Raw genomic sequence first — 18,345 nt, 5'->3', positions numbered from 1 at the left:
AACCTGGCAGGCTTAGGCTCACCACATGCAGTCCAGGAACGTGTAACCATCTACAGGCCATTAGCCCTGCTGCTGTAGGACCATTTTGGGGACTTTGCAATTGTATTCTAACTATATGCATCATACTATATGCATCATACTATATGCATCATACACATACATAACAATTCCCCTGTTGGAATTACTAAGTTTAGCTTTCCGTCTATTTCCAGAGAAATTAAAAATGAAGTGTTTTTAAAATTATTTTATGTGTTTGAGGTAACCGAGTGAAGGGAGGATCCATACTCATCTGCGTTCTGAAGGAAAAAATTATCTGAAGAAAAAATTCTGTTCTAGGACAAGTTTTCAAAGATCTGTGCATGTTTCTTCATTTTGCTATAATGCTGCCATCTTGATATGGGATGGATTTTCCAAGGGTATTTAGGTAATTAGAAAGTACCATTGTCACATGGTGAAATTAAGTTTTAGGGAAAGATGTCTGCAATGTGAAGTCTGTCTTCTATTTGTCACTACTTTGGGGCAAATATGCCTTGAAATCTTATGAAAATGACCTGTTGTCATTTCTGGACATGAGCTCTTGCCTGTCTCTGGAATTTCTCACGTCCGTATCTTTAAATTCTCACATCCATATCTGTAACTCCTCAGAACAGGAATGGCCTAGGAAAGGGCAAAATAGCCCATCTTTCATTTCCAGCAATTCTCAACAGCTTTGGCTCCAGCTGGCTATGGCCTTGTTCTTTCAGTCGACTTTCCTGTTGCAGCTGGCTGTTTCATGGATCTGTGAGTCACCAGTAAAGACCAGGAGGAAGGAGCAGCACAATGGTGCACATTTGCCCATCGCAAAGAAGAAACAGCAGCAAGTGGCTCACACCGCTTCCATCGGCTGCCTTTATTCCAGCAGACTGCAGTTTAGGCTTTAGAGCTTTCCTCTCTGTCAACGTGCCAGCGGCTCTGGTAGCCTCTCTGCATGTCATAAACTGTTAAGATCTGGGCTTTCTCGAGCGAAACAGGAACGTTGGTTCAGGGTTTCTACCTGACTCTGGAAAACTCCTGTTTGACTCATCTGCCGTCTTATGCTCTGGACTTGATCATTTAGACCTTGCCTTGCCATCTCTTATGTAAACTGTCTTGATGGGGGAAGCTTTCTGATGGTCGTAAAAAAATCTTTATGTGGGGGCAGCTGCTGTAGTGCAGCAAATTATTTTAAGAGCTGTTGAAAATTTTTGAAAAAAATTAAAATTTTGAAAATGTTGCAAAAATCTTTTCCTTTATATAATAATTCAACAACAGTAAATGCAACTAATGCTTGTTTTCATGGTAATATGAAGAATAGAAAACAGTTGGGTTTTCCATTCAACTCTGAAGCAAAACTATGTATTCTTTGCAGAACCCAAAATCTCAACTGCTTCTGTCTCACTATAAACTCTCTCTCTAAGTGTATCTTCATGCTCATTTTGATTCATCAACCCAGGTTTCCCATCAGCTTATGTTCAGGGCAGACTCAGCTTTGCTTAATTACTCTTCAATTTTTCTTTTAGTGTAAACCATCAAAGAAACTGGAACAGGGGGATTCAGGAGGAGGCGAAACCTTTTTCACTTATTCACGGGACAAGTCAACAAGGAGGGTTGACTTTAATATTCCTACTAGGGAGTGTTTGTAATGAGGAAAAAAGTGTAATTATGTTATTGTGTTGTGAATGAAACCTCTTCTTATATCCGACTTTCCCATTTCTGGGGAATTTTCCCAGGGTTTGTGCTGTCACACTGGCTGCTGGCTTTATGTTGTATATCACATATTGTTCTAATACAGCCACATGGAGAGAACTACAGTTGTGGCTCTCCATTGGTTTGCTGTTGCCACTTTAATAGGAGAGCCCAAATTGGCACCAAGACAGGAAGCATCTTATCCAAGTGCAGTTTGGACCCCTTATGCAATACAGCACCTACTGTCCCTGCCAAAAATATTGCCTTCCCTGTGTGTCGGGATCTCAGTGACAACCCTGCTCTGTGGAGCGGGTGTGGGACCAGGTGAGGTGCTGACCTGAAGTCCCAGCAAGCTGAGGGACACGGGGACGTGTGGCTTTCCTGGGCCCGGGTGTCATTAAAAATAACACAGCACTGGGAAAACGGCCTTGAACTTAAGCTACAAATACTTTTCTTCCCTGTCTGTGGTTTCCTAGTTTATGTTTAAGAGGCGAGGGTCAGGTTCAGTAACAGGTTTTAAAAAAGAGAACTTAAGAGTATGAGCATTTTTGTGAAGTGGAAGGGTAGGGTCAGATTAAAGTGGCTAAGAGTAAAGGTTAGTCCGCTTCACAGCAAACACTGGTGTTGTTACCTTAGGAGAAAAGAACTCTGAGAGGTTTTGCCACACTCAAACCCTTCACTTCAGGGAGATAAATCTCAATATACTGAGATATTTGAGGGAGTGAAACGGTTATGTATGGAATGAATAGTCGTTAGGAAATAGGAGGTGTGTGGCCATGATGACTTCTGAAATGCCGCTGACAAACATGCTGCTCAGATTTGCCGCACCTCCAGCCACCCTGGTCCTCGTGTATCCCACTGCCCTGGAGTCTGGTGAGGGCGGGTTATGATCCACTCTATGTTTCATCGCCCTCACTGGATAATAAAGTAAAAATCCTGCTTAAGGTATCATGCATAGTTGCAATCCAAATAGATTTACCATCTGAAAGACACAAAATAAAGTTGCATTGAGAACCAATGACAGGGCTATTGGAACTCTTGATGTTTAATTCCATTTTGTTTGCACTTTCTGAGAATGCCGCGTATTTTAGGGGCTGCTAGTTGTCCCGTGGCACAGGAGCTGTGAATGTTTGCCTTCTTTTTCCTGGGTCCATACTACTTGTGCTGTGTTTGCGTTACTAAAGAAAAATAGTTTGGGTGTTTATTTGTATTATAAACTCCTTCACTCATACCTAACTAATAAAAGGTAGACCTCACATTTTTTTCATACTATTATTGGTTCTATGAGGAGCATTGGGGAAGTAAAATAGGAAAAAAAAATATATATATATAGAGAGAGAGAGAGAAAGAGCAAACGTTTCCTTAAGTAGTATCAGTCTTTGCAAAGGCAGCACCAGGTATTACCTGCGTATTTGTCACTTTGATTTCTCTCCAAATAATTCTTTATGATGTAGTTCACATATGTTCTGTAAAATTACTTCAAAATGGGTTAAGATGATTCTTTCCCTTTCGTTTCTATAAAAACTCGAGCACTAAAATGCAAATGAAACATTTGGGCTTGCTTAACTAAATCTCCGTTTTTCTTCCCTGAAGTTTCAGAGCCAGAGCTTGCGCCTCTCGGATCTGCACAGAAAATCTCAGCTCTGGCGGGGTATAGTTAGTGTCACGCTGATAGAAGGTCGGGAACTCAAGGCAATGGATGCGAATGGGCTGAGCGATCCCTACGTGAAGTTCCGCTTGGGGCATCAGAAGTACAAGAGCAAGGTAATGTTATCTGCAGCCCGAGCCCAGTTTGCTTCTGTTCACCATTTCTGCTGCATGCTCATTGAAATGCTCTGGAGGTGTATTTTATTTTATTTTATTTTATTTTATTTTATTTTATTTTATTTTATTTTATTTTATTTTATTTTATTTTATTTTATTTTATTTTATTTTATTTTATTTTATTTTGGATTAATCAGCTGTTTCCATATAAACCACAAATAATGGACACCTAAAGGAAAATACCGGACTGCAAGGAGGATGGGGAAGAGCTTGTTTTTCCAGCCTTGGAAAAAGATGGGTTTGAATTGACCATCAAAAGAGTCAACTGAAGATTCTCTCTTTACGTCTGTTTATTTCTTTATTCTTTTTCAAATCAGCTAGGAAATCGGTGACTGTTTCTGACTGTTTGGATTATACAAGTCAGAAGAAAATACTGTTTTAAAGTGTTTACACGGTACCTTTTTAACAGGATGTTTTGAGGCAAACAGTGCTGTAAAGAGACTGAAGAAATGCCCTTCTGAGACAGCTCAGAAGCAATCACATGCACTTTCCAGGTGGAAATAGAGCAGAGATGCTCTTGAAAGAAGTGATACTGAAGGAACTGTTATTTGCAACCGTGTGCTTTGACTATCCCATCTAAAGGTTAATTCCGAGATTTACTGCACAGGAGAAATCCAAAGTTTTCTCTTTTTGTCTCTTTACCTATAAAGCAAAACAAAGTAACAGAGTGCACATGGGTAATTGACAGGTTTTTTCTGTCTCAATGTGCTGTAGGTTGCCTGTTATTCCCTCTTGTGGGTGGTTTTTGTTTGTTTGTTTTTACATGAAACTTCATTAGCATTGTCACCCGTATGTTACATGGTAGATGTTACTCATTTTGGGAGAAAAAAAGTTATTTTTTTGAAAGCCTCTGTGCATTTCCTTGTACAAATAAAGTCTTGCAGGATTTATTTTTGCAGCTCTTCTGGTTCTTAATCCTCTCTCATTTTCCCCACTTTTGAGGCAGGTGGAAGGGAGGGGAATTAAAAAGTCTTGATCTCTTTCTAGGGAGGCCACGGGGCCAAGGAAGTTACGTCCTTGTGCAGGACAGGAGCGACTCTTGTCTCTGCGCTGTGGTGGGAAGCAGTGCAAGCCACCCCTCCTGCCACACGCCCCTAATGTCTCCTGCCAGGAATAAACCTGAAAAGGATCCCCCAAGCTACTTTTATCTAAATTATGGAGAAAAGGAAATTAGAAATAAATACTCTTCTGTAAAAAGTCAACCATAGTCAAGCTGAATTTCTTTTTTCCCCAGTGTCAAAATAACTGGGAAAAGAGAAGATCAAATTGTTTCAGTTTAAATATTTTCAGTCACTTATGCTGTTGTCATTTCAGGTGCTTTGTTTTCCTTTTGGTCAAGAAAACAAACTTTGTAGCTGACTGTCACTTGGATAGAGTATAATTATTCTATAGAAAAATGGATCTGTACGCAGGGTAAATCCTTTCTTCTGGAGGCTTTAGAAGGTGACAAGGTGCAAGGTTTTGGAGGCTGCTGATGATCGGGTGTGAAAGCACTGACCAATAGTCCTTTTTAGCTATTATTTATTTTAACTCTCAAAGCTTAAGATAAACTGCAAAAACACCAAACCACTTTCTGAGCAGAATCTACAGATCAATTTTACAATTGAAGAAAGCGCCTGCCTGCGCAATACAATGTGACTTTCCTTTGCTCTCCTTTCAGATTGTGCCAAAAACTTTGAATCCTCAGTGGAGGGAGCAGTTTGACTTTCATCTCTATGAAGAACGAGGTGGAATTATTGATATTACCGTGTGGGACAAAGATGCTGGCAAAAGGGATGATTTTATTGGCAGGTTTGTACAATTTCAACCCTCCCTGGGATGAGAGCAGATGATTAAAATGAGCCTTGCCATTGAAAGTTGGTTTTTTGACAACCATTTGTTCTTGTTGTTCAAAAAAAAAAGGAGGGGGGAGGGGTTAAGGGGAGAACTTACAAAATATGAGCGTGATTTAGTGTTTTGGTCTTATTCTTTAATGGTGTAATATGTGTGTGTGTGTGTGTGTGTGTGTATGTGTGTGTACATATACATACATATATATATATATATTGCATGTCCAGTAGGTGGCAGATTTTACCAATTGATGGATTTAGGAGGTTTTGTTAAATGAAAATCCCGCATTTCACAGTATCATTAAGATGCAGGAGGTTCTATATAACAACATTTTTTGGGATTGGGGAGAAATATATGTAATGTATGATAATATGCGAAAAAAAGACCAAAAGGGTATTCTTACTCTTTGAGCTGCTTGTTAAAGGAAATGAAAAACTTCTGCCTGGCCTTTCAGGCAAAGAAATCACCTAGTTCTCAGGAAAGTGAATCTGTGGAATCTTGCTCAGCATTCAGGAAACGGTAGAAATGTGTGTGATTGTGTTCTGCTCTATAGCATTAATGGTAATAGACGCTATTTCTTTTTAATGTTGCATTAGCTATTAGGTAATGGGAGAGAAATCCTCCAAATCTTAGACATTGTTTATAATTGCTGTCCCAGGTCACTGCTATTTTTAGAGCTTAGATAGATGGTTATATCACATACACTTTAATTCTTTAATGTCCATGCAAGATAATAAGAATTTATCATTTATCTTTTCATCTTTTTACCTTTAGAATATAAAAGGTCATAGGTGCTTTCACTGGGGCATAATTGTGCTAGTAAATTACTTTTTTTTTAAGCAAAAGCAAGAATGGAAATCCCACAAACTGAACCATGGACTTCTGATGTCCATGTGGTTATGTTTCTGCTAATCTTTATCTCTCTACTTCTGTTTAGAGTATTGGCTTTGTTTTATTGAATTAGATCAGTCTTATAAGTATTATGCCTTTATTTCCTGCCAGAAGTCTTGGGAAATCAGGATAGATGGAAATTCCTTGCTGAGCAAATGGCCTTGATGCCAGATGAAACCACTTGTAAAAAATATACTTGTTAGGATTATATTTTTATACAAATAAGTCCTTTGGTGGGGGTGCTAAGCTTCAGTTTGAAGTTTACATTTTATGTTGTCCCTTTATTGATTGCAGTGAGCACATATGGTAACTAACTATTTTTCTGAGGAGTGTAATGGTTCAGTACTGTGTCAATATGTAGGGCATTTGAAAGAAGAAACTATTTTCTGCATATCTTTAACCTTCTTTTCCTAAAGACTGAAATTCAGAATTTTCCAATAGGACCTTTTGGAACACACTCATAAAAGAAGTACTTATGATATTACTGTTAGCAATAATTATAATTAAAGTGCTTAAAATATTTTTAAGAGCATTGCATTAAAAAAAAACAACAAAAGAACCAACCAAACAAAGACGAAAGTCTTTGCTGCAAGGAGCTTGAAAGCTAAGTAATAATGAGAAAAACTAGAAAAGGAGAAATTTGTAGCCTTAAATGTATGATCTGCTTAGGTAATTTTTTCCAATAAATAAATAAAAAACAAATAGTGTGTTTTGAGCTTGATTATACTTTTTGGCAATTATATATGTGTGTGTATATATATATGTGTGTATATATTATATATTACATATATATATATATATATAAAGAGAGAGAGAGAATGAATACAAAAAATAAAAAAAGGACAGACGCTCCTCAGGCACAACTCACCTGCAGTGCTTTTGCACCGTTTGGCTGATTTTCACAAAATCAGCAGAACTTTTCCTGCTAACTTGCTCTTTCTGATTTTTGGGACCTTTCTTCTATAGGTCTGTGCCTTCATATATAAAACTACTCTTTCAGCATGTCTTTTTAGACAGTCTGCTATTTCACCTTACATTATCCAGAGCTAAGATGTCACCTCTGGATAATGTAACCTGCAAACAATTTCATCTCCCTGAAAAACTTTGTCATTTGTCAAGCTCAATATGAATACAAAATTAGGTCTTAATATTCCCCCTCCCTAAGACGCTTTTCCAGTCACTGTGGATAAAAATCACTGACACTTGGCAGTTCTACTCTGCCCTTCTCCATTTTTTTGCATTTTGAGGCTGGGTCTAAAAGCTCCAGATATTTTGGGGGTAACTTGTTAAAGCTGTAGCCTTACACTGATTCAGGTAGCTACATCAGATTCATCTCGTCTCTCTCTAGATTTTTCCAGAGAGAAATATATGTATACACAAACCGAGTAACACATCCGCAGCAAATCTGATGATTTGATGCCCAAGCTATGGCCTGTAGGTCCTTCAAGTCCTCAGAGTATTGCATTTTTTTTTAACATATGCCTGGGATTTCTACACATTCTAAAGTATAATCAAATTACTGCACATCCCGGAACGTCAATACATCCCATGTTCAGCCAGTCAGGTTGCAGACACTTTCTGTTTGCAACGTATGTGGGGGTATGCTAAATGTGTATTTACTTTATATATATATATATATATATATGTGTGTGTGTGTGTGTGTGTGTATATATACACACATACACGCATGCGTGCACACACACACACACATATATATGTATAAACCTCAACCTCTCTTGCAATCTCAGCAATATCTAAGGGATGGTAGATCCTGATTCAGGTTCCAGGAAATGTGGTAATAAGCAAGTAGGCAGGAAGCAGAAGATGTGCAGATGGTATTCTAGCACACAGCTTAATGGTGGAAAATAATCCTTTTTGTCTCTTTAGGAATACTCTTCCAGCAGTAGCTATTATTTAGAGAAAAAAAAAAAGTTAAAGGAATATCAGAGTTCTTTCATAAGAAGCTGTCTTGTATGTCCAAAGTTTGGTCAGGGAGAAGCCGTCCTTGATTGAAGAGATTATGCTTATTGAAAGAATAGAGATTAAGAGGAGAGAAAAAAAAAAAAAAAAAAAAAAACTTTAAGGACCAATTCTCGTCACTCATGGGCACTGAAGATCTCCCTCCTCTTCCTCCTGTCCCTCTTTTTGGATCATCGCATCCGAACCAGGCCCAATCATTGGTTTGGGACCTGGTAGCAGGACAGTGATGAAATCCAGAAGATGTCATGGAGACTACATCAACCAGGAAGGAATTCAGCTTGGAATATTTTTTGATGGGCAGAAAGATGGGGAAAAAGATGCTAGACTACACTGAAGTCCTGTGAGAAAGATTCTGACTGGGGACTCGGTGACAACAGATGATGGAAGTGGAAGGGGTGGCTTTGAGGGTGAGGGATATATTAAGCGCGTGAGACAGCTTGATGTCCTTGTTCAGAGAAGGACAAAGATGCCTTTTTCACGGAGCTAGCACGAAGCACCATGATCATCATGGTACCCAAACTCACTGAGTTTGGCCGCTCCTGAGGTGAGATGCTGACTGCCTTATTTCCATTTTTAACTTTGGGCGTTATGTATCCATAAGACTCATTTGAGTTTGAATCTTATCTGTATATGAAAGATGTAGCACACTGTGAACTTCCCTCTCAGAACACCCAAAAAATGTGCAATCTTAGAACCGTTTCCATCTCTAGTTTGGAGGTTTCAAAAGCCAGAAGGTCTCTCCTGAGAAAAAGACCTCATACAAAAGTGCTGAGAAAAGTGTGTTCCAGATGATGTGCAGATTCATTGAGGAAACTTGGGGCTTGACTAGAAGCGTGTTCTGTGTGGAATGAAGCAGAAGATTAAGTTCTGATAACTTAAAAAGTTTAAAAAGAGTATAACTTAAGATAACTTAAAAGAAAAAAAAAAGGCATCAGGAGAGGAGAGTCCAAATGCTTTCAAGGAGCAAGGATATGTGGGGGTCCAAGGTCATTTAGTTCTTTCCCTAGAAAGCACCAATATTTGTAGTCATAGTGGCACCCTTCGTAAGTTCAAATGAATATGTGAACTTGCAACATTACTCATTACATCATTTGATAATTAGAGTTATTACCATAACACGGGAATAGTAATTATGATTGATTTACTTGTGCGAGAATGTATGGGTGCATACGTAGGTTGTGTAGCTTGGCTAAATTAAATATCCACATACTTGCTATTTACAACTAAAATCATTCCTCTTCCATACTGAGTCAATAGATTACCATGATAAAAAGCATATAAGTTTAGTAGTAAACTAGTAAGTTTAGGTAGCTAATATTGAGACTGAAAGGTAGGTGAAATTATTTTAATCTTCATGTAATTATTTAACTTTCTTATCATCTGTGTTTCCAAAGGCGATCCAGACTGTCGCCTTTACAGTAATCGGCTAATAAATCCTCATGATTGTTACACCTTTATGCATAGCAGTAATCTGAACAAATTGGCTGCTGACAGCTGCAATAAATTGCCAAGAATGAGTGCTGTCAGGGAACAAGTTGTTTCTGTGAACATACAGGATAAGTAAATCCCCTATCATGCAGTTTTATTCAGCTGAAGTTATTTGCAATCCAGTGCAGAAGGATTTATAGCATTATTTAATTGGGATGAAAAGTGTGTGTTTATCTTTAAAATGACATTGATCTTACTCATATTTTATGCTAGGAGATTACTGTTGGCTTTATCTGTTTCCAGATAAATTTCAACGTTTATAAATATAAATGTTAATGTCACTTTTCCTATCTGATGCAAATGAAGGCAACCTTGTCTATTATGTTTCCACTAAAGCTGTGTATTAATTATCTCTGTAGATATAATACCTTCTCTGAACCGAATATACTTTCTCTGAATATTGCCATTAAAATTTGGCCTGTTTGTGTGTGTCTGTGCATACACACTGTGTAGTATTGACTTAATTTTGTTTTGTTGGAATGGATGTTGAGTGAAGGACGCTGAAGATGCTACTGCTAATGTTTCCTTGTAGATCTATTTTCTGGAGCTACGTTTGGAGATTGAGGTTTATAGTAAAGTACTGGTGAGGACTTTTGAAAATCTCATTGGCAGAGAGTTGGGAAGTTCTTTGTGCAGTCTTAATGTTGGATGTGATAAATGTGAACGGTTTGCCGATTTGGAAATAACATGTTATTGGGGTGGTATTTGAAGTACTTTTCATGCTGAAAATTGCTGCCTCCTCAGGTAACTTTGGAAAGACAAGCTATTTTCCAATTGGAAAGCCTGACTGCTAATACACTGTTGTGATTTGGATTTTGGACTGTGTGCACATGTGACTTACCCAGGAGTTCTGTGCAAACACAGACAAGCAGGCACCTACCAGCTTGTGTATATACTAGTTTGTTGATTGTACTCAATGACTAAAGTGAAATTATTGCAGATGCAGTTCCCTGGGCAAAATGAAAGCTTTGCCAGAAGCATCAACATCAACAAATGGCACTGGCAGGCCTGCCGTTGACAAATCCTGGGAGGTGCTGGGCCATCCCCAGTCATGATTGTTTTTCAAAGGGAGCAAAAATAAATAGTAAGCCTCAAAATTTGGCCTTCAACTTTTCCAGGCTACATTTGTACTATCTCTGTAGAATTTAACTGCTTCTAATAATGGAAAAAAAAAACACTGTTACTTTATTAGAAAGTCAAAAAGGTCCGGTTATAGCTCACTAGTCTTCACTGGTTTTCTGCTACCACATATTTTATTCTTGCCAACTCTTGTAAAAGCATTTTATCATAATTTTGCAGAATTGGTAAAATTCTTTCCTATATTAATATCAAATATGGACTGCTGTGCACAAACTGATTTATATTTATAGATCCTTCTTGTGACCCTCTGTCTCCCAGACTTGAAGATTGACTCTGCTGTATGAGTAAGTGGAGAAATAAGAGGAAAAGAGAAGAAATAGGAAAGTGGCTGCCTAGATAGGAGGAGCATGAAAATAAGTACCAAAATGATTATGGGTGTAGATAGGGGATTATGAGGATTTAGGTAACTGCAAAAATCTTCCACACAATTCCAAACCATGCCCAAATCCTATAATCCCCTATCTAATTTTTCCCCTCTTCATATTATTATGAGGATTTGAGCATGGTTTGGAGCTGTATGAAAGATTTTTGCAGTTACCTAAATTATATGGAGAGGGGAGAAACAGGTAGGGGAAAAAAAAAGGTGTTCAGCAGAACAACAGACAGATTGAGCAGAGAAAAATGTGACTTTTAATGCAAAATAGTTTTACAAGTGACAGCACTCGCGGTGCGTGTCTACAGCAGATGCCTGTGCTGCAAGGAGAGCATAGGGAATATGACTTAATAGAACATTCTCAAGTACTTTTTTTTGTCTAAACAATTTATGAAGTAGATTTGTAACTTTGTTGCAAAGAATTGTCCTAAAGAAAATGTTCATCTGCCATTTCAAAATCGCTAAGCAGGATTTTGTGGAAGGAATCACACCTATTTCAGCAAGCAATAAATGTTTGCTTGCACTCAAGTAGTGCTCAGTGACGAGTGAGGCTGTCCCGTCTTTCTGGCAGTGCTGTGTATTTCCATTATCGATCTGCTTTAGCCCATTCTGTTGGATTCTCCAGGTCCTTTGAGGGCTCTGTTGGCTTTTCATTTGTCACCTCTGTGATGACTTAAGAAAGAACCAGCCCACTTCTCTTGAGAGAACTAAGGGCCTGTGTTGTGTGGGATCTGTACTCTTATTTTTTTTTTATGTTTATACATGCCATTTTTGGTTTGGGTTCTTCTGAGAACTTCGTGTTATTATAGCCTTGTCTTTTTGAGCCACATCATTCCCAATGCCTTGCAGAATTTCCCCTCCCTGTTTCCTTCTTGGTTTTCCTGGAACATCGCACTGTGCTCATAAAGGATCTGGAGTCTCTCAAATTGCAGCAGTTCGTGCTTTGCTGCTTCTGATGTGCGTCCAGCTCACTTCTAATTGCCGAATTGCACAGTTGCCTCTCCTTGGCATCCTTTGGAGCAGCACAGACCTGGATCATAGCAGAGTTAAAAGGCGGTCTTCTTAAGCAAGTCTCGATGATAATTAAGTTGCCTGGGTTGTAAGCCAAGTGGTGCTTTTCTGTCCCTATCACTTAGGATTGTGCCAATTCCTCTTTTATGCTTTATTTTGTCGTGTGAGAAAATGATCCAGCTGCAGGCTGGCTCTCCCTTGCCCGGCCACCTGGCTTTTCAGAGGCCTCCTATGTCATGTCACTACCTTTGTAAGCCATTCATTAGCAAAGATATTGCACCGGGGTGCCAAAGTGGTCTTACATTCCTGGTTCTGTTAGAACTAGAGAGGGAGGTGATTTTTACCCCTTCCACATGCTGATAATAAAATACTACATATAGTTCTGGTTTTCACTTTAAAAAGGTTGCAGGGAAATCTCGCTGGATCAGAAAAGTTACAAAAAGTCATTTGAGGACTGTGGGAAATGTGTTCCGAGGAAATATATAGGGAGCTGAGTTTGCTTAGCATATCAAAAGGAAGATCAAGAAGTGATATGATTATGGTATACGAGTACCTTCACTAGAACAAGATACGGGGTGCTAAAGGCTTTTTTAAGCTAGTAGAGAAAGGCGTAAAAAGAACCTAAGGCCAGATATATTCAAATGAGAAATAAATCAGAAATGTATTTCTAATGGTGTGGGTGATTAGCACATTGAACGCATTTTCAAAGGAAGTGGTGGATTCCCCTTAAATCTTAAAATCTTCCCTTCTGGAAGCTGTACCATGTTTCTGCAGCTACTTATCTGTAATACTTCAACATGTGAGCTTGAGGAGCTTACATGGTTTTTCTTCTTTCTAAATGCATCAAGGCCTGAATATCTATATCCACCTGGTGCCTGACAGTGCAGGCACGTGCAGGGCTGGTACTGGGGAGGACACATCTCCAGTTCTCTGCCTGAATCTGTCAGCTAGGCAGAGCGATTTTTCCAGGGCTCCTAAGAAGAGAATTTGTCATGCTGTCAGAGATGTGCTCTGAAAGGACCAGGTAGCATGCAGGTAGGCTCAGCAGCAGACTAATGCAAAATACTCAAGCTGAGTACTCCCTGAAAGTTAAAATTCCCTGAAATGTTATTTATAGCGGTGCTTGAAAATCTGTCTGTAGAGTTAACAGCTGTTGTTGCTGTAATTCCTTGTACTGATTTTTTTTCAGTAGTGAACCTCTTTCACCAACAGCATGTGAATAGCAATTCCATAAGAAACTGAATGCTCCCCAAATCACTATTATGTTCCTTTTTCTATAAGATTTGGGTCATAGGCAAGCTATGGCCCTCTCAAAATGGCTATTATTTGTCATGGTCTCTAGCTGAGAATGGAAGCCATAGATTTCACCACCACCTGCTTGTTCTGCACCACTTTCGGGTAACGTGCAAGTTTTCCTTCATCCTCAAAGCATCTTTATTCTGCATGGAAATAGTTGTAGGTAGCAGATGTTTAAGGCCATCTCTAAACTGAGTGGAGTCAGGGGCTCCAGCTGTGCTCTGAACTACAGAGGCTTTATGAAGGCAGTCAGCTTCTCCAGCAACATCTACTTTCTGGAAGTTTTGCAGTTACGAAAAAGAGTTGTAATGCATTTTAAGCTATTACATCTATATCGACTTGTCAAAGAGTGGAGTTAAGAAGGCAAAAACAATAAGTGGTCCAACTTTAATTAGAAATATCAGTTCTCTTTTGTAGTGTTTCTTCATCATGTTCTTCGTGTTAGGGCAGAGAGAGGTGAGGAGGCAGTGGAAGGAAGGTGCCTTTCAAAGCAGTGTAGTCATCCTGTTTGCATTTCCCATGCTGTAGAAGTTCAGCTTTTTCTCTGGGAAAGGCAGAATTTTAAGCTGTATTTTATATGTGTATAACTTAAAAAAAATCCCCACTAATATTTATTTTAGGAGATCAAACATACTGTGATGATGGGACAGAAATGTCAACTGCGCAACAGTTGCCATTGCCATGTAATCACATTTGCCAATAACTTTTAAAGTGTGTTTTCTGCTTTAAAAAGCATAAAAGTCAGCATTGCTAAAGCTTCAAAGTTTGAAATCATTCTTCCTTAAAAGAGAGGGGAAATACTGAGTCCATCTCAGCTATGTATGACTTTATGTATAGCATTTTCCATGTCTGTCTTGATGACAAAACAATATCTTAAAATCTAAACGGGGCAATGTCCCTTGAACTTTCCAAAACTAGTTAGTTTCTAAAGTATTTTATGAATTTCAATTTTTATGAGGAAATCTAATCCATAAAATAACTTTGTGGCTTTCTACTGAGGATTGCAGAGATCATCCTGGGATAGGATTAGTGCCTAGGCTTACTAGAAACAGGTTCCCATTGCTTGTTTTGGTCCCATGCAAAGCTCTGGTGAGAGCAAGTGATAAAACTAACCGCAGAACTAGTTGCAGAAGTTCTTCTTTACAGGAAGGCTTGGTGCAAGAGCAAACCAAAAGCCCCAAATCTGCAATTACTATAGGCTGCAAGGCTTAATCTAACCACAAACTAGAGAGCATCTAACACAGCATGAGAGATGTGTTTCCACCGGACATTTTGAAGATAGTGAGACACTTAGTCTAGGTTTCTGTTAAGTGCAGCAGTGACATTTCTTAATGAAATAACCTCAGTTTTTCATCAGATTATTCAAGGGCCGTTTGGATGATGTTTTCTTGTAAAATGAGTAAGGGGTTTGTTAGCAAAAGTTTCCAGATCTCTCCCTATCCTGTAATATGATTTCAGGAAACAAACTAGTGATTGATTGTTCACAAAGATCTATCAAGCAGGATAGAGACCTATTTCTTTTAGATATGGTGCAATTAAGACTTCTTTTTTTTTTTTTTTTTTTGGAGTGACAGGAGTGACAGTAGCTTTGGTTGCAGAAATGCCTTTCTGAGGAGTGTCTGTTTTGAAATAAACTATCAAAGATTAATACTAAGGGCTTCTTTTTTAACCAATTCCACCTTAAATGCTTGGTAACATCATTTATTATGTTAAGGAGAGCTTTACAGGCCCCACTGTAGCCTAAACAAAAAGAACTTAAAGTCTGCATACATATACTGAACTTGTGTGTTGACCATGAGTCTGCATTGACTGCAACACCTTTCATTTCATTTCATTTCTAACTCCTTCCTGTCCAAAGAGTTCACGATGAAACGTAAGCATTAAAGTCAGAAAGCTCCGACAGTTGGACTTTTTCTTTTGTTGTGAAATAGATGTACCTTGCAACTGTATGAGATTTGCAGTAACTTAATTTTGACAGCTACATGACAGACATTAAATGTTTAAAAACAAACAAAAAATCTACAGCAAATCTAATCTGCTTGTGATAGCACAGTACCCGTTTTATGAGGCCACGTTTATTCCCATAATTGGCTATTTCCTGCCCTTAAATGCCTATTTATTCATGCCTGCCACCTTTTTCTCCATTTATTGGCCCTGCGGTCACCACATTATCTTTCTCTTCAAAATCAATTGACATTTTATGAAAAGAGTTTGCTAGATGTTTAGCTTAGTGAGAGTGGCACGCAGAGCACGTGCTTGTCACATTAAATAATTGCTCTTAAAACTAGAGTGTTTGGTGCTTTAACTCTATATAGAATATATTTGCTTTGTTTCAATTTTGTGTTCCTGGGGTAGCTAATTGACAGAATATTAATGGAGGAGGCTATAAGTAGAAGTATTGTAAATAATGTGTTGTATTGTAAAGAGTGTGTTTTCACAGAAATTCTAATACAGTGCAAAGTGGCATTTCGTTTGAAAGAGTTTTTGGATTCCTAGACATGCTCAGAGTTGCAGAGTCTTAGGGAAAATTAAACATACACATAAAATTATTGCAAATTCTAATGTGTGCAGAGTGTAACTACTAACCCAAAGGTGTCTGTGCGTTGATTAAAAATTTATGGTCACCAGTTTGCAAGAAATAATGGTTTCCTTTCTGCCTTTGTCTGTTATTTTTAAAGGTCTTTCAGTACTTGCAGAGATATTTCTGTTGGCCTGCATGCATAGTGTCGTTCTTCGTTATTTAGTATATGGTATAGCAGATGCAGCCAAGGTTATTCAGGGAAGGATCAAGCAGGGTGGATTTTCTTCAGCCTCTCTGTTCCCGTTATTACAAGTAGACCCTGTTCAATACAACATGAAACAACTTGTTATCTAGAGGGGATGGCAGTGTCAAATTTTCGTCTGGACACCTGCATAAAACTTTGACCTGGAGCCATGCACAGCCTGCTACAAGAGAGTTTAGCCTTTTGGGTGGCACTCGAGTCTTGTTTTCCCACGTTCAGTTGGGTTAACTTCATCACAGTGAAGTCAACAATATTGTTTTTGTTTTGTTTTAAGGAAGGCTTTTAATCTTTTAGGGGAACGGTTTCAAAAACACTCTCACTGAAACTTATGTTTTATTTTTACACAAGAAGAATGATTTAAAAGGGCACTTTGCATCTGAATCATGAGCAGCAGGGAGGTGGACCAAACAATAGGTTTTAGCTGTTAAAAATGTGTAGAGTGTGTATGTTTTCTTTAATATTTTTATTGTTTACGTGCAGCATAGTGACTTCTTACTTTAAAAAAGAACAGTGGCAGCAAGAAGAAAAAAAGGTCAAGGAGGAAATTCTGCTGATTTTTTTTCCCTTTCTTTCTGTTTTGATCTTGTAGAATGCAAATAAGCCAGTAGGCTCTTGCTTGATGTTGCGAAGAAAACCCGGTATTGACTCGGAACGTTTGTTTTTAGGTGCCAGGTTGACCTGTCGACCCTCAGCAAAGAGCAGACCCACAAGCTGGAGCTGCCGCTGGAGGAAGGAGAGGGGCTCCTGGTGCTGCTGGTCACCCTGACGGCCTCGGCTGCCGTCAGCATCTCCGACCTCTCAGCCAACTCCTTGGAGGACCAGAGAGAGCGAGAGGAGATACTAAAGAGATATGTATGGCGGTCTTCTCTCTTGCCCTTTGTTTGCCTAATGCCTTGCACAAGTGGTTAACAGGTATCAGAGGGGAAGAAAAATCTAGGCATATCCCCCACCCAGAGACAGCCTTTTAGGCTAGTTATTAATACTTTTGCTGCTGATACGGACAGTGTCAGGAAGTCTGCAAATCCCATTTGTCCTATGAGCTTTTGTGTATATAGTAATTCAGCTATGTTTATGTATATGACCTGAAGAAGTTAATTTTATTGCCTTACAGATGCTTTTTTCTTTTTTTTTTTTTTTAAACCCAAAAAACTAAGGACTAGGACTAAATGACTATGGTTTCACTTAGGGCCTGTACAGTTTCTAGTGAGTATTCTTTTTACCAACTGATTTGCAATGCCAATACTTACTTTTCTATTATAACTTTTTAAAGAGCATAGTAAGGGCAGGAAAGCTTATTTTTACCTGGACATTAGGGGCTGGACATTAGTATTTTGTGTTGTCAAAATGACTGTTTTAAGCAATATTTCCCTTTCAGAATATTCCAAAGCAAATTATTTTGTATTTCCCAGCATCCTCGCATTGCACAGCATCAGTGTAGTTTTATCAAAGCAACAGAGAGGGGAGCTCTTACTCCAGCACTTATTAATACCTCAATCACTAAACGTAACTGACTTGCTGCGCATGAGGCGGGGGGGGTGGGAAGCTATTTCCACTTAAAATTACAAAGCTTTTATTGTACAATGCTGCCAGGTGTTTAGAAAGGCTTCTCTAGACACTCAGCCATTAAACCAGGCTCTGACTAACAAAGAGCCGCTTAATTTTTTTTTTTTCTTTTTTTTTTTTTTTTTTTTAGGTTTTAAAATATTCCTATTCCGTGACTGACATCCTTTCAATAACTGAATTTAATAAAGATGTACCTTATCAGGCTGTGCAGATAACATGGAGTGCTAGTACTAATGCTGTACAATATTCTTCAAGCAGATTAGCAGGATGTGCGCTTCAGCAAATTTATTCTGGCTATCTCCACTGAATCAGCTGTCTGCTAATGCTTGTACAACTCATACACCAATAGTGTTATCATAAACACAGTTTAATAGAGGTGACTTAGTGAGGCTAAACATTATATTTCTAAATCAGCTGAGAGCTAAGGTATTGTGCTCCATGTTTGAAAAATAATTACAATTA

General features: G+C 38.6%; 1 protein-coding gene across 4 annotated transcripts in view; it reads left to right on the top strand.

The window, feature by feature from the left end:
* Positions 1 to 18,345, top strand: part of MCTP1 (multiple C2 and transmembrane domain containing 1) — a 206,082-nt gene that overhangs the window by 80,749 nt on the left and 106,988 nt on the right. For all 4 annotated transcript variants that reach the window (XM_026044074.1, XM_026044075.1, XM_026044071.1 and 1 more), the window contains 3 exons: positions 3,298 to 3,468; positions 5,189 to 5,319; positions 16,986 to 17,172. In XM_026044074.1, coding sequence (XP_025899859.1) covers positions 3,298 to 3,468; positions 5,189 to 5,319; positions 16,986 to 17,172 — 489 coding nt within the window. The remainder of the gene's footprint in view (positions 1 to 3,297; positions 3,469 to 5,188; positions 5,320 to 16,985; positions 17,173 to 18,345) is intronic.

The sequence above is a fragment of the Nothoprocta perdicaria genome, unplaced genomic scaffold (assembly GCF_003342845.1).
Source record: "Nothoprocta perdicaria isolate Ctin4 unplaced genomic scaffold, notPer1 scaffold_35, whole genome shotgun sequence".
Taxonomy (NCBI): Eukaryota; Metazoa; Chordata; class Aves; order Tinamiformes; family Tinamidae; genus Nothoprocta; species Nothoprocta perdicaria.
This window is presented reverse-complemented; position numbering and strand designations above follow the sequence as displayed.